General features: G+C 38.4%; 1 protein-coding gene across 1 annotated transcript in view; it reads right to left on the bottom strand.

Moving 5' to 3' along the window:
* LOC137103913 (potassium/sodium hyperpolarization-activated cyclic nucleotide-gated channel 1) overlaps nucleotides 1-16707 on the bottom strand; it is a 64767-nt gene that overhangs the window by 22973 nt on the left and 25087 nt on the right. The window contains exons 3-4 of the mRNA XM_067484671.1: nucleotides 14978-15139; nucleotides 4694-4912 (exon numbers count right to left, since the gene is read on the bottom strand). Of these exons, the coding sequence (XP_067340772.1) occupies nucleotides 4694-4912; nucleotides 14978-15139 (381 nt within the window). The remainder of the gene's footprint in view (nucleotides 1-4693; nucleotides 4913-14977; nucleotides 15140-16707) is intronic.

Genomic DNA, 16707 nt, shown 5'->3' with positions numbered 1-16707 from the left:
TTTTGTCCACATTAAGCTGAAGACAATTATTGACTCACAGCAGAGGGGATTAAAAGGAAAACTTTAGCTTATCTATTCTAATCGGTTATCTCACAGAATTTTGTCACAGACTGGAGCGAGCATTCCTCTTTCTGTTCTGTTCAAGGTCCTGAAATTTGAAAATAAAGATGATCTCTCACACTGCTGCTGTTGATCACTGTGATCACAGCAGAGAGCTAGGAGCAGCTGGAAGGTGGCCCTGTCCAGTAGCAGCCTAGCATGGCCCACACAGTAGAAATTGTCAATGTTTGAGAAGACACTTGTCATAAAACCCACCTCAGCCATTCCTCACACAGCTGCAGTAAGGTGATAAGGGGTGAGGGCTTTGTTTGTGAGAAATTGATTTATTTGGAGTTTACACAGTAGAAGTTGAAGGGCATCTGCAGCCTCGGTCAGAGCATTTTGACTGGCTGAGGTGGAGTTGCACATGGTGTCTCTGATATGTATGGTTGAACACGGATGATAACAATTCCAGTTGAACCTAAATCTTAATGTCTGAATTTATAGTAAAATGACCAGTTTTCACTTTATAAGTGTACAATATACTGTACGTTACTGACCATTGCATTACTCCTGACATGACCTGGGGGCAATTTATCATCTGCAAAAATAATATTGCATGGAAATACTATATGTTTCCCCCTATTGTAAGCTGTGGTAAATCCCAAAAGATTACAAAAAAGTAAAGTAAATGGATTTTAAGAGGCTATGGAGACCTTGAAATGTTCAGGCTGGGAATTGGTGAGAGAAGCCAGAAAGGTTTGTGCTCTTTGAATGAACTTAGACAGACCATCCAGACATTGATTAGACACCTTTCTGTGTCATCTGGAGGACGAAACGATCAAACGCTTTTGTTGGGTTTGGAGTATTTTCATTTTATGTACAAAACAGCTGGAAAAATTAAAATGGAATGTTTTTACAACTATTAGTGGTCATTTATCTGTGGTCGAATTATTTATAAAAAAATGTTAATGTGAAAAGAATGATTTAACATTTTAGAAAATACACTTACAGTATGCGCTTTCTTGCTGAGACAATACCACTGTCATGTCTATGTGATAATTATGAAGGCAACAGATAATTAACTTAGCTAAGTGGAATCGCCTTGTCATTTTTTTAATGCTTATGCAAGAACGACAAGTTGGGTTTCATGGCTAATATAGCTATAGTTATATGGTAAAATATTGTGACGGTAAGTCTTAGTTACTGTCTCTGTCCTACGCAGACACCATATCAAATTTTACCTGGAATGTGATTACACTATAAGACATGGGGGGCCAGGATGCACAGCCTTGGCTCTGGTCTATCTAGGCTGTTTTCAAAAGAAATGAACAACGGCCAAAATTGTAACATGTATGTGAAGCCTCAATCAGAGTATTTGCTATGAAGAAAGTCTAAAAAAAATAAAAATAAAAAACACTATTTAACTACTATCATTCCTTTAAGCTAACTGACTGCTGGCTTCTGGTTCATATTTAACAGATATGCAGTGGTATGAATTTTCTCATTATCATATGATCTGACTCTCAGCAAGAAAGCTCAACCTGTCAAACTAAATATAGTTTAAACATGGCTGCTTGTATCAGAGAATATATTTAGGTATGTTTTGCACACCAATGATTTACTCTGCTACTTTGTTGTTTTTATTTCAAGGCTGACTTTGTTTTTTTAACTATTTCCTTAACTTTTATGTAACCAATATAATATTTCAAGGCGAACAAGTAGTTTGGTTCGGTTCGGTTTACATTAGATCCCAAGCCCTGTACACCGTATAAATGAGTCACAGCTTGGACATGTCTTAAAGAATAACTGTGCTCAGCTGCTGAATGACACACAGCTGTACAGCTGGCTTACAGTGATTCAGCATCGTGAGGGCATCACAGCAGGCATGTGTTGAGATCATACATGCTTTGCAACCTCATTTCCTTCCAGCCCCTCTCACTATTTCTTTGATTGCTCTCTTCCTCTATATCTTTCTCTTACTGTATTTCGTTCCATCTTTCAGTCTATTTTTAAGCATGTCAGTGTTGTTCTTTTTCTCCTGAACACATTATAACAAGTCACTGAAGGATATGCTTTCTGTGATTAGACAATCGTTCTCCCCCTTAAACAATTTCTGTCCTTGACTGACTTCTAACACTACTCCCACATCCATCCGCGTTTCCAACCACCCAGCGGTGGCAGTGAGTGATGTGAAGACTAGAGGCTGAGCACCCTGAAGCTACTGCTGCTGCTGCTCCTCAGCTTGCTCCACTCACATGCACAGGCATGCTGCAAATCGGTCCTAGCTGAATCTAGCTACGCATACTGGGGCTCTGTGACCATGAACATGGCTTTCACAGCCTCAGAGCTGTCATTTTGATGCCTGGAGTAATGTAGATTTAGCAGATTTGCTGTGGAGCAGATGTACATCACAGACGTGAGTCAAATTTAAACAGTAAATTGTTTGCTGTGGGTGACATTCAGTCATTACGTTTAGTGGACTGTGCTGTATCTGCTGTATCTGGCTGTTTATCATCAATCATATATTTTTGTAAACTGTGCTTAGCCTGCTCCTGAAGATGCAGGTTCATACTGTGATTTACATTTGTACCTGGCAAAGCCGTTTTTTGTGTGCTCAAATGTGTTTACTTGAGTGTGCTGTGTCCCACCACATCAGCATCTTTTTATCCTGACTTTTTCTGATCTCCTCAATCAGCACTTGTGTGACTGAGTGGACCTGAGTTAAAGTTCACTGTGAGGATAAAATTCGTTGGTAAGAGGGATGAAACTGAATGATTAGTATTCTAGAAATCTTGCTGAAGTTAAGTTCTTTAGTTAATTAGATTTGTCCTAAGCTTACATGGGAATTTCACCGTATTTGTGACTAAGTCTTTCTAAAATTGTGAGCTGTACAACAGTGATACCCTAGTTTAATAATGAGCTTTGAGTGCCATGTAATTTAGCTCTGCAACAGTGCACGAGAAATAAAAAGGGGTGGTTTCACTAGTTTGAATTGACCATGAGAGAGGCTGGCAAGGACAGACCATCAGTTTGGAATGACTGATAACGGATAAATGATTTTATTTGCAAGACATACATTTAATGAACTGTTATTTTAGCGTGTCCTGTTAGAGTCACAGCCAAGGTGACTGCCAATGCTGTCATAAGAAATATAGCAATGCCCCACACAATAATTCATGTGTGCCTTGAGGATCAATCCAATTTAGCTTTAGTACATGCGTTTGTGTGCATATACACTGATTACAGCTAATTCACTGAGGATATAGAGGTGAAAAAAGAAAAATAAACATAACAGCATGGCCATGTTGTGAAAGTGTCCATGTGCTTAAATGTCCTGTCGGCAGTCCAGAGCTGTCACACTGAAAATAGTTTACACATTATGAGAAAAAGTATAACAAAGGAAGTCCCAAGCTGTTTGTCAAATAAGAATTTCATTATTATTAGTATTATTTTTTTTAGTTTAAAACAATTGCTCCCCTCTATTCCAAAACACTTACAGACTATTGGTAAAAGAAGAGCTGATGCAGCACATTGGAGAAAATGCCCCTGTTCTATCTTTTGTGTATTATTAGCTTCAAATTTAAATAATGATTTTAACATCCTATACAGCATCCCAACTGTTGCTTGAATATTTCATAAACTATTATTTTTTGCCACAATACAAGGTCACATCATCAAATGGCAAAAACCAAAGATGATTGGTTTATGAGGATCTAAAAGGGACCAACCTCTATTATTTAAAAATTTTAATGCTAATTTTTCAGCAAATTGCTGCGAGTATAATTTTTTACTATCAAATTAGAAAGAAAAGCAGCACATTGTCAAAACTAAGGTTTGTTTGAAAAGTTGCTTAAAGAATTAACAAAACAAAAAACAAGGTGAGTTTCTAATAAATATCTGTTCATTGCTTCTTAAAAAATTAATTGAATATATTTAAATGATCTAAAAAATTTATAAATAGAAGTATTTATATTATGAGGTCAACACTTTATTTTAATTATAACTATTCTCTGAAGTTGACCACGACATATCATAGAGACTTTAATCCCCTGCACATGGAATTCTGCAGTTTAACCACAGGAAACGTTTGAGGGCTGAAATCTGCTTCTTGCATGTGAGCACACTGAGCATCAGTCATGTCCTTGTGTTCTGGGAAATGCTTGGGCCCCTCAGAGGGATCACAGATGGTGGCTCGGCTTAAATGCTAGATAATCACCCCCATGCAATGTAAAAAAATAAATTAAAAAATGTATGTATGGATATAACAGAGACTGAAATTGCAGCAGGTGAGGAGGCTGGTCATGTCACGGATCTCTTCACTCCGCTCGCCTGTGATCTACTTGGGGTTAGAAAACATTCCTTGTCATAACCCTAGGTATTGTAATCTGTGAGCGAAAAACCTATTGATCCATGGGGCAACTGAAAGAAGCTCTAACCTAAGAAATGTTAGCTCTATCTGAGCAGGTGGTCGGAAAAAGCAAAACCGTCAGGTACAAACAATCGGAAATTAGCATATTTACTTCTATACAACACAATTGAAGCCATACCCTAATTGGATTTATTTAAAGTTACCAATATCATGTAAATCCAATATTTTCTTCCAGTCTCGTGTGTTTAAATATAACGATGTGTGTCGGTGCTTGCTTCTTACCTTCTCTTGGTATTGCCTGCGTGAAGAGTCCAGTGATTGGATTAGAGCTGTAGCATGGCCTACAAACATGGCGTAGCACGTGGCGCCTACAATCATACTCAGCATGGTGATCCACAGGTCAGACATGCTGACGGGTGCCCGGGCACCATACCCGATGCACAGCATGTGGCTCATGGCTTTGAAGAGGGCGTAAGAGTACTGCTTACCCCAGGAAACATTCTGTAAAGACGGGGGGAGAGAGAGGAAGACAGAGACAGAAAAAGGTGCGGGGGGAGTTACTGCAAGGCAAAGCAAGATGGCAAGGCGCTCCAGCAGGCAGAATGGAAAGACAGGCTTTCCTTTGATGGATCACTGAACTTCTTCCAAACATTCTGTCTGCGTACTCTTCATGCCTCAGAGCCTAATGCCCTCACTCAGTGACTGAACTTTGTACCTTTCTATTTCGCTCTCTCCTCCTTCAGTCTTTCAACTTCCCTCTCTGCTCTCCCTCCGCCTGGATGTACCTGGCCTTATTTATTTTCCTATTTGCTATAGGGTTGTTTGTAAGTACTCAAAATAAATAAATAAATAAATAAATAAAGCCCAGACTTGCATTATTTACAGAAGTCTGAGGCATCGCTTCTGTTTAAGCCCAGGGCATTTTTAACAGCGAGTAGCACAGAGAGAGAAGGTGAGGACTGGCTTTCTCTCTCTCTCTCTCAGGTTAGATTTTACCCAGTGTTGCAATGGGATTCAATGCGTCAGAGGCAGGATACAGATATGCAGAACTGGGAGGAAGGGATTCATGGATCCCCACACACACAGGATCAGGTCACACGTCATCATGTGACGTATCGGCACGTCCAGTGTCTTTTATTTTTAAACAAATGACAGGAAGTGATTTGCAGGAGTAGGACTCATTCCTTTTTACCCTTCACAGCATGTGCTGGTCTCTGTTTTGCTGCACAGAAACCTTTTGAGGTGCGTACGCGAAGTCTGTATATATCCAGCTGGGTTTATGAGAAGCCATTTTGTTGTTGACTAATCATTACTCAGACCCTGTTTACACTTGGTTTTAAAATGCTTTTCAATGATCTGAACACAAGCTGACAGCCAAGACACATCACTGTTCACACCTGTCTTCTTACATGCGTCTCCAGGGTGTCCGGACCACTCGTGTCCAGCAGACCACCACAGATTCTGTTATCGCTGTCTCACTTCCACTAAAAGTAAAAACTTTGTGTGGTCAAATGGGGCCCAGACCACCTTGGCAAGTGATTTGAGGGATTGGATCACAATCCCTCCTGGTGCTTGTTTACACATGTATTTTATTCACTTGTGATCTGATCACCGAAAAAACCTGATCACTTGCTGCAAACTTGAAAATGAGCAGAGATGCAGCCACACTGCACATTAAAACTGAGATAATACACAGCAAGGATGAAATATGACTGCACAGATGCAATAAAGACATTCTCTACCTACTCCAGCATCTTTCAAGTGATAACACAATTATATGATTTTAGTTCAGCAGATTCAGAGGACTCGTATTGCATGAGGTCAATATTGAACTAAACGAACAAATCTCAGAAGGTAAATGCTCCATGAAGTTATTAGAAAGATTTCTTTCTGGTGACAACCTCAACAAAGGGTTTGGCAGATCATCAAGCAATGTTTATTGCTCTGATATCAGACATGGGGTAATGAGTTATAGTCTAACATAAGTTTTGTTATTTATTTATTTATTTTTATGTAAATATACAATACTGTGCAGCGAGCAGCAAAATGAATGCTTTCAATGTCGATGTCTTCATTCTCATTAGAACAATTATTTCATCTAGCAAAAATGCCTGTGATGCCAGGCTTATCGTCCTGATTTCCAGTGTGGCAGTTTGAAACAGCTACTGCCTTCAAATGTGTTGTAATGTATAAACTGAATTGTTTTATGCATACCTCTGGCCTTTCTGCAGTTCTTACAGTTTGTTTTTATTTATTTATTTATTTGTTAAATGACATTTTGCCTATTTAATAACAAACCTCTAAGAATCTGTTAGGCACCCAGCCTTGTATGTCTAGTCGTTAATCCATCTGCATAATCGGGTAGAATGAAAATGAACTAGCTTTGCAGGTGCATTTAAGATTGTTTTTTGCTACCTTTTTTTTAGTCCACAACTTTAGCCTTAGAGCAGGACTTAGACATCTCATTAATACAGTACATGTCAAATGTGAAAATGTGCCTGTTCCCTGGGGGAGCATTCAAAATCTCTAGTGAGCAAATGAACAGGCCCATTGCGGCTACATCTGTGGAACACAGCAAGTTCCTATCTTGAGACAAATGTGACAGCTCTCTGGTACAGGCCTTGTATCCACAGCCAAGTTGCTGACTGCTCCAATAGCTTCACCTCCTCTGAAAAAGAAGTGCTGAGGAAGCACTTCATATTGAATACCTGTCCCACCCCAAAGAGAATAGTTAATAAAAGAAATATAAAACTACCAAAACAAGATAGTTAATCTCTGTCCTATTTACTTGCTGACATAGTTCCACATGGCAGATCCCATCACGTCTATGTGCTGGTGTCTTCTGTTCGAATCCATGCTCTTCATCATCCGGGATTTAGTAAATGGGTAAATTTACAGCTAATCATCTGCCCCGGATGACTCCCCAATTCTCTTCTCTGTGCTGATTAGTTTTTCTTCCAGACTGATTAGGAAATTTGTCATAATTACACTTGCCAGCTTCAATAACAATTGGAGTCCAGTTTGTTTGCCTTGGCAGTTTCTTTTGTTTTCTCCAGACAGCCAAGAAAATACTGCTTTCAAATGTTTTTTCATGCAATACACTGCAAAGAAAATATTAGTGATGACTATAGCAAAATTCTAATATTTACTGTCACGCAGCAGTCACTGAATAATCTGCTTACACGCAGAGAGGACACATGCTCCCAACCATGCATCTATAACAAATGCCGTTTGCAGGGTCATGGACCATAGGTGTCCTTTCACATGTTGAGATGGTGGGTCACTGTTTACTGAGCAACACTGCAGAGTCTTTGTGTTGACATATTTATAAGCATGGGATAGCAGAGAAATAGAGTTGATCCCAGATAAACTTGAGCGACTCACTGCACCTTTTTGTTTTTGTTCTTGGTTGTGCCCAGTGCACAGATACAGTAAAGTGATAAAGTATTGGATAAGAAGCTTGTCAGGTAGGCATACTGTTTGGATTATATGGGTCATTTATATAGCGACTTTTTTTTTTTTTTTTTTTTGTATTTTATTATTTATTTGATTTTTTTTTTTTTCTTTGAACTGAAAAAGGTGTAGCAGCAGCTATGCCCAGAGTAAAATTGATGCATGTTGATATTGAGGAATAGCATGAAGAAACTTCTAGTGATGTAACCTACTATCATTCTGTGACTGCAGTTAGAAGGGGATGTGCTTATTTAAGTCATTTCCTTTTAAGAAGTCAATGCAGAATTTAGAAAATGGCGCTCTCAGTTCAAGTTTGGGGAAAGTGGTTGGTGCTGAGTGGGTGGCATGTTTCACTTGTAAATGTCCTGGTAAATTTAACTTAACAGCCACTAATATTTAGGAAAGCATAAGTAAAACACTGTACAACAGAGTTGTATCTCTCTCTCTCTCTCTTTTTTCTTACTGTTCTGAAGTTGCTGTGTCAGCACAATTCAATCAGTGTTCATAATTGGAGTCAACTACATTTAATAGACTCGTTAAATTAATACCATCTCTATAGTGAATGTCCCAAAATGGACATCAGACATTGGTGATGTTCCATCAAATTAGGACAAGACTTTATAGATATTGTATTTAAACTAACTATTGTATTCAAATACCTATTTATAGGGCTCATAATACTTCCACACTAACTATTTTTAAGAAGGGAAATTTCATAAGTTTAATGCAAAACCATAAAAGCGAAGCAGATGAGTGGGGAGAAAAGCCATCTGTTTGACCAAATGGCTCCAACGGTTCCAGGCTTTAAGGATTACAAACTGTTACGTTTATGGTGGAAGATATAAAAGTGACTAATTTGCACAAGTTTTCTGAAGTAAGTAAACAAGTAAAAGTTGCATGTTTAGGGTAATGAAGGCGGTTGTTGTAAGATTCTCTAATGGGGAAAAAGCCCAGTTGAAATTGGGGAGGGTTGCGTCAGGAAGGGCATCCTGTGCCAAATCAACATGCGGACAAAATGATCCGCTGTGGCGACCCTGAACTCACGGGATAAGCTGAAAAGGACAGAAAATACAAAGAAAAATTTTAAATGGTGGCAGAAGCGATCTGATGCGGGTTTAACATGTCTAAAGCTTTGAAAAACAGGGGGGGAAAAAGAGTTAACACAGAACACTGCAGTAATAAAGTCTGTAAAGTCACTTTCTGGTGAGCAAAACAAAGACCCCAGTTAAAACACCAGTGACGCTCTAATGATATTTACCTCATAGCTTTCCTTCATTCAGTCTTGCTCCTCAAATTAATTCTTTGGGTTTGTTTTTTTGCTGTCATCACAGTGAGTGACTCACAGTAGGTCAGGCGGAGTGTATTATAATTGCAGAAGATAATCATTTGCTTTACATATTCAGGTCTCTTTTGTCTGTTTACAGCTGAAATCAAAGGTCAGACAAACATATTTTTTCCATGAGGGTTAAGAATCAGAAATCTCAGATTGGCAGGAATTTTTAAGTGTTGTTTCTTGCGATATAGCATTCTGTCCTTTGGGAAAAGTGAGTCATCGCAGTATTAACAGACTTTCTCCAGAAAATGTAGTTTTTACTATTTTTCACAATTCCCTTGATTTTAATAAATGTGTCTAACACTGCAGATGTATTCTGTTTCTCCAGAGTTGTTCTAAATATAATGGAGCACTGAATGCAGCAAAACAAGTGAGATCAGATCGTGCATATTCATCTTTCAGCAGCTCAGCCTTCGTTTATAAGTAGAACAGTTAAGTGAATCCACAGACGTCATTATCACATTCATTAAAATTAATCTCATCTAACAGCACTGCCAAAGTATTCTAATCAACAACGGAAGTTCCTATATATAAACTGTGCCGTGTTCGATTGTGAAAGTGTACATTTAAGGCTTGCCTGCGTTCCGATTCAGTAGTCACAACATCAGGTCTCAAACAGTCCCCTCACACCAGATGTTACTGGTTATGTGACCAACTGATGAGTCACCAGTGTCCCAGACGGTGTTGAGCGTGACCCAGAGGCGCTGGTTGTTGTGGGTTCCGAAGAATGAAACCGGATGTAATGCACAGATGCAGAGGACAGGATCTGAGTTTCAACAACACTTATAATCCAATAACAAAAATCACTGAGTTCTCATCTGTACTTCATTCAGGAGCGGATGCATAGCGTAGAAGTGAAAACATACCATAAAAAAATATATTTACTTATGGATTTAGCCTTTTAGAGCCTCGTAGAATGATGATTTCATATTTTGAGTGTGTCTGGCTGTGAAGCTGTGGTTGTTGTTTTCATGGTGAAGGATCTCCTATATTTTCCTCATTTTAGGTTGTCGTATGATTATTTTTATGTTCAAATAAACTCGTCATTCGATTTACACAATTCCAATAAAGATAAAATTGACCTTTTATTTTCCCAAACAGAGCAACCTTAAATGTCTTCCTTTGTCTAATCAACAGTCTGAACCCCCCCGATTTTCAGTTTATCATCAAGTCAATCAAAGAAAAGCTGCAAATTGTCACATCTGACTAGCTGGAATAAGTGAATATTTAAATAATTACTGTACTAAAAGTTTACCTAAAATTACTGATAATCAAAATAGCTGCTGGTTATTGTTCCCTCGGTTGATTAGCTGATTAATTGATTCATCTCTGTAGTTGGCGGCGTGGATTAAGAAGTAAGTTATGCTTCTCCAAAATGTTTAATGTGAATTTTCTTCTTGTATTTTAACACATCAAAAAATATTTCAAGCTCTGTACCGTAGATCCTTTAGATTGGATTTGTTTTACAACCTGTAAATAAATGTCTACATCAAGAAGAACATTCTGATGCGAGAGGTAAATATTTAGTGTCCAATCATGTGCAACTAAGTATGTGCCAGTCACTTTTCACTGATTAGCACAACTTCTCAATCAGAGAGGGTAAACTAAGCAAGGCAGCCACCGGCATGTTTGGAAATTAGAAACTCCCTGCAGCCTCCAGGTGATCTTCCATTAAATTGTTTCAGTAGCTAAACTCATTTTCAAATTGTCCTGAGACAAACCTTTAAAACTCAGCATTGAGCATGTTGTTAGCAGCTACGCTCAGCCAAGGCAGTCTTATTTTTGGCTCATATGAAACCAGCACACCTTCATGTTGAAGTACAAAGAACAAAAAGTTTGATTAATTCATAAGTCTGTTCTGAGCCCAGCTGCTGGAAATGACTCATTCAGGAGTTTAGGAAGAAAGGGATAGAACAGTAGAGTGTGGTCCAGGGATAAAAGAGGCCAGGAAGAGTGACTGATGCTGAAGGGTGGTTATGCATGGTTAGCCAGGCCTTTCGTGTGTGTGTGCATGTATGTGTCTACCAATAGTATCTGCCGATCTGTCTGCCCCTAACTCTCTCTGAGACATGAATTCTCAGCAGACTTCTGCTCAGCTGCCTGTCTCTTACTATGAGCCTGGACAGAAACAGTAGGCACACATACACTCACACAACCCACATGCTCCTACACACACATCTTTATACCGAAAATGTACACAAAGGTAACAACCCACTGGCCTCTCTGCTGAGCCAAAACAGTGACAGTGGCATTATCTTGTCTAGTGATTAAGTAAATGCAGCCTCTAAAGAGTAAGAATCCACTCTCAGGCCATTAGTCAAGAAGATAACAGCCCTACACCATGTTCTGCACCACTCAGCAGTATCTGCAGTCGTGTTTGGCCCCACTCTTCTTCTCACAGCATGGACACAAAGTACGGAGGCAACGACAGGAAAAGAAAATATGACGCAATCGGAGCATAAAGTCTCCACCCTCTCTTGAATAAATGCAGCTGAAAGACATTTTCGTTGAAGGAAACATTCACTTGACCGTCTCGTTGCTGATAAGCCAGAGACTGACATTATGTTTTTGAACCTGCAGTAAATGGAAGGGCTCCTATCAAGGTTTTTAGCTCATGAACACTAATGCATTGTGATGGTGTGAGAAGAGGGATCCCACATGTAGGTTGGGCTTTTTGCACTTTGGATTTGCGAGGCCACAGTCAGCATGTAGGCCTCTATATCAGCAAAGATCCACAGGGAAGAGATTCCACAAATTGCTCATTCTACCACATCAGTCAGTAACAGTACTATGTTAGCTGTTCATGAAATGACAGACAGTACCAATCACACATACATCAAGTTTAACTCCAAAATGTCTCAATTAGGGTTAAAACGAACACTCAGTCTTTTTATTTTGTTTGTTTTTTTTTTGTTTGTTGTTTTTTTTTTTTTGGACTGTTTGTCCTGAAGGGAAGCTTCTGCAAATTTACTGTAGGCTTAAAGAAACAATCATTACAAAAACAGATCCAAAATTACCCTGTAAACTATCAGCAAATCAGTTTGTATCAAATTAAAATGTGATCAAAATGTCAAACACTTTCTCTGATGAAGGTCGATTGGCAAAGGTCTTAATCTGAGTTGTTCTTACTGTTTACAATAGCTTTCTTGTAAGAGGTGAAATTTTATTTTAATACTGTCAACAAATTTGTTTTTCAATGTCCAAAACTAAACTGAGAGTGTTTGATAATTTGTCAGCAATGCATTTGTCAGTCTTAGTAATTTACTTTATCCATTATAAATCTTGCATTTTATAAAATTACTTTTATTATTTTTTTGCAGTGTCGAACTGTGTTGTCTGGTAGGTGTGGTGATCTTTATATTGCACAAATTCACATTCATAAAATGACACTTATTGGCAGTGGGACTCCAATAAAGTAAATCCAAAATTTTAACATGCTCAATGTACAGTGATAGAAAATTAAGTAAAACGGCAAAGCTTGATTATTGGTTCCCAATTGATTGACTAGTTTTTTTTATTAATTGTCCTTTGAGTCATCAGTTCTCTCATGCGGTCAAAAACGTATACAGTATTTTCATCTCGAAACACAAGATAAAAGTGGAATACACATTCAGACTACTGGTTGAAAATTTTCGTGGTAATCCTATGTCACAGGTCTAGAATTTGAAGCACCGGTGTCCCTTTAAACCTATGTCTCAGACAAAGTATGTAGGTGTGTTGGCAGGTGTTGTAGGACAAAAGATGTCACTAGAACCCTAATAAATAAATCTGGGAGGAGCTGTGAGACATTGTTGTAATGTTGTTTCCAATGTAGGTTTTGCATTTAAATTAACCTTCAATTAAATCTTGCCAAGAGGATTCTGAAAATGTTGTTCAGTTCATCAAAGGGAAGTTTTAAAAGTTGGAGAATTTAAATGAGCTGTTTGCCCAGTTTTGTTTACAGGACAGTTAGCCCAGATAAATCATGGCAGTAATGTGAGAAATGAAATCACTGCCAATTTAAGTGCAAACATTAATGGATAATGTCTCTTTGAATGAATAACACATGCTAGTTGGTATTGGGCTCACTTGCTATTGCCTCAAAGTAAAAAAATAAGAGTGGTATACAATGGATGTTGAGGAAAGCTGACAGTTGCACCTTCAGTCTGATGCCCCTGAGCAGTCAGTGTGCATGTGGAGTACAGAAATGTTTGTCAGATGAGAAGGCAGTTCCCAGCACAAGTATTTACAAAGAGCATCACCCAGGAGGCCGGTACACACTTATCAGATTACTCTGAGAGGAGCCACCACCACAGACCCCAACTTAGAGTAGGAAGGGGGCAGAAAGATCGGAAACTGTGCTGAGAGAAAAAGCACAGACAAAGGGGGGAATAGTACATAGGATTTTAAATTAAGCAGTTTTCTGTGTAGAAAAACTGTAATTGTGTTAAATACCATGAAACACGAAGTCTGTCTGAAAATGTTTTTTATTTTCGTACTTTGCTTTGTTACACAAAAAAGCTGCACATCACTGGTATGATGTTCTCTCTGGTTAAAAACTGCAGTTTTTTGAACGTTGCTATGGCAATAATGTACAAAGTACCTACAACAAAATTCCTGCTGAAATGTTCTTGCATTTGCTATTTATAGATTATGATCTCCAAATTGGTTTTTACCAGAAATTACTCTACAAATGTTATAACAAACAAACATGACTGTGTAGAGTCTAAGACTCAAAGTGAAAAGCCTCAAACAATGCTGGCTTGCAATTATTTCTATCATGATAAAAGTTGGACACTGGCAGGTTACAGCAGCTATCCCACATAAATGTAAAACAATAAAAAATAAATCTGAAAACAAAAAGGAAAAGTCCGACCAAGGAAAATAAGCTTCTCAGCAGACCTTCTGTGATTAGCTAGTTGGATATGACCGATTTTTTTCTTTTTTTTTTTTTTTTTTTTTTTTTTAGGTAGAAAGGAGAAGGTTGCTCTTGTTTATGTCTAAAATAAAGTGCCTACTCTTACAAAAAAGAAATCGAACAGCCTTAACTGAACATTAGCTTTGCAAGAACAAAAGATGGGGGCTTGGGGTTGGAAAACAGCAATTTGAAGTGATTTGAAGATTCAAAATTCATGTCTTTCATTGCACTGAATGAATTCAGGAATGTGAAAAAAGTAATGTTACTGCAAAGTAAAACGTGTAAAAGGCATCATGTAACTTGGACACACACATACTATGTTTACTAATCTATGGTTTATCAGTTCAGCTTGAGAACAGTGGTCCAGAAAACTTGTGTGCACCTCCTAGTGACTTCATAGATTTGCTAAGCGATTGTAGAGAACTTTGTGTGTAGTCTGTACCCTATCACCAACAGACTAGAGTTAGCAGAGCAGAGCAACAATTACATTACCTTTTTTTTTTTTTTTTTTTGATTGAACTGAAGACAGCAATCAAACTGGGAAACATGGTTTTGAATTAAAATACCACATCATGAAAGATGTCCACTATGATAAGTTGTGTTCTGTTGGGTATTGCGGTTAAACAATCGCAAAATCATATTTCCTTTCCTTCAGTATCACAATATAATGCAATAAATTGTCTCACAAACCCTGTTGTGATATGTATTGATCAAGAGATTCTTGCCAATGCACAGCACTGCTTGATTTGTGTAGTGACGGTAACTAAGGGCTAGTGGCTTATTTGGAAGACTGCTGTGTTCCCTGGCACTGAAAACCAATATTAATATTTCACTACCATATATCAAAATAACAAACAAAAGAGAAGAAGACTGTAATACTTACAACCATACCATTTAGGGACACCCAGCAGTCAGGGGGGAAGTCTTGGAGGAGAGGCACCAGATACTGGAGACAGCCATCCCAGTGGCACAGAAGCAGCATCATCCCTATCAAATTAAATATTCTTACCACTGCACTAGCCAGGTCATACGTCATGTGGAAAATCTGCCAATGAGAGAGACAGAAGAGAAACACACTTTAATTAGACTTAAATCCAACCTTCATGTGTGAAAGTACTTTTTATATTTTAAGTGATGCAAAATTGAGCAAGGGGCACAAACATACACTGGTACATTTTTTAAATCCATTGTTTTCTTTGAAACATCACATGCACAAATGTACACTGTCCTCTTTAAAGGTGGTGGGCATGGAGTTCCCGTTTAGCCACTAGACAGTTGGCTGCTGTATGTGTGCGTGTATGTTTGGAAAAAGAGAGCATCTCTGCTTATAATTCAACATGGCTACTTTCTAAAACAAACACAGTGGCAGGGACATGCGTTATGCAGACTAAGTAATGCAGAGCGAATGAGGTGAATCAAATACTGTATGATGAAAGAAATAATCAACATCTGCAATAATCAGCAATTTAATGTCTTAAAATTTCATGCGCTCGGGCAAGCGTAGCTGCTGGTGTGGCTATTTAATCAGAGCAGGAAGGTTCAGAATAGAAAGTCATCAGAGGGCTGAGTAAGCGTATCTGCAGTGAGAAGCCGTTTCATTTACACTGAATCTGAGCGAAGAGAGTTAACTTACGCCTGGTTGGCTGAGGCACTAATTCAGAATTTCTCATTAGCATGTGAAACCCATTTCTTCTTTCCAGGTTAGTTATTCCATAATCACTCTCACACTCAAGCTTGATTTCCCCCAATAAAAAAAAGTTAAATATGGAACAAAGATGGTTGCTGATTGGTTGGTCTTGCATAATAAACTTGTCTCATTTGGTGATTTGTTGAATAAAAGATTTCAGGAAATTGTCTATTCTGTAAATTTATCTACATTAGTGCTAAAGTTTGAATTGGAATTTCAAAGTAAATAATGCAAATATAGAAACAATCGGTTTGGATGTAGTATATTTGCTAAAGTAAAACCACATTGTAAAAAGTATAAATACCTAATGTGCATTAAATGTTTTCATCATCAATTGTTTCAACATCAATTTTTTCCCATTGGCACTTCAACATACTCCCCTCTGTCAGACAGTGTAACAACTCTAGACTAATTAAAATGTCTGTATTCTAGCATAATTCTGAACTAGTTTAGTGTGCAAAATCTGCCAGCTGCCCCCCCCACCGAACCCCAGGTGTTTTTAAAAGCTCTTTGAATCCACATCTCTCCACCCTGGTCTATTGTGACTGTCCCATAACCTTTCTGCACAAAGGACAGTGTCCACACACAGAACAGAGCAGAGAACAAGAGGCAGAGCTGATGCTCAGATCCCTCTATGGTTCAACTATTCTACGGGGAGATACAATGCACTGCCCTGAAAGCCTAAAATTAGCCTCTAGCTTACAGGATGGCTGTCGCAATGCACCCTGTATCTCATCAGCAGCCTATGTCTTTATTCTTAATTTAGCAGTACTCTCTTACACTGTTGTGTCAGTGTGTGTCTTCATATTCATCACTGTTTGGTGACATAACCGGAAAGACCAGCAGGAAGAAAAAGAAGCGACAAAAAAGAGATAAATCCTGGAGGATTGCAAAAGGAATGTAAAACAAGAAGTTTGATTTGACTT

Source organism: Channa argus, chromosome 18 (genome assembly GCF_033026475.1).
Source record: "Channa argus isolate prfri chromosome 18, Channa argus male v1.0, whole genome shotgun sequence".
Lineage (NCBI taxonomy): Eukaryota > Metazoa > Chordata > Actinopteri > Anabantiformes > Channidae > Channa > Channa argus.
Note: the sequence above shows the minus strand (reverse complement) of the source record. Positions and strands in the feature narration are given on the sequence as shown.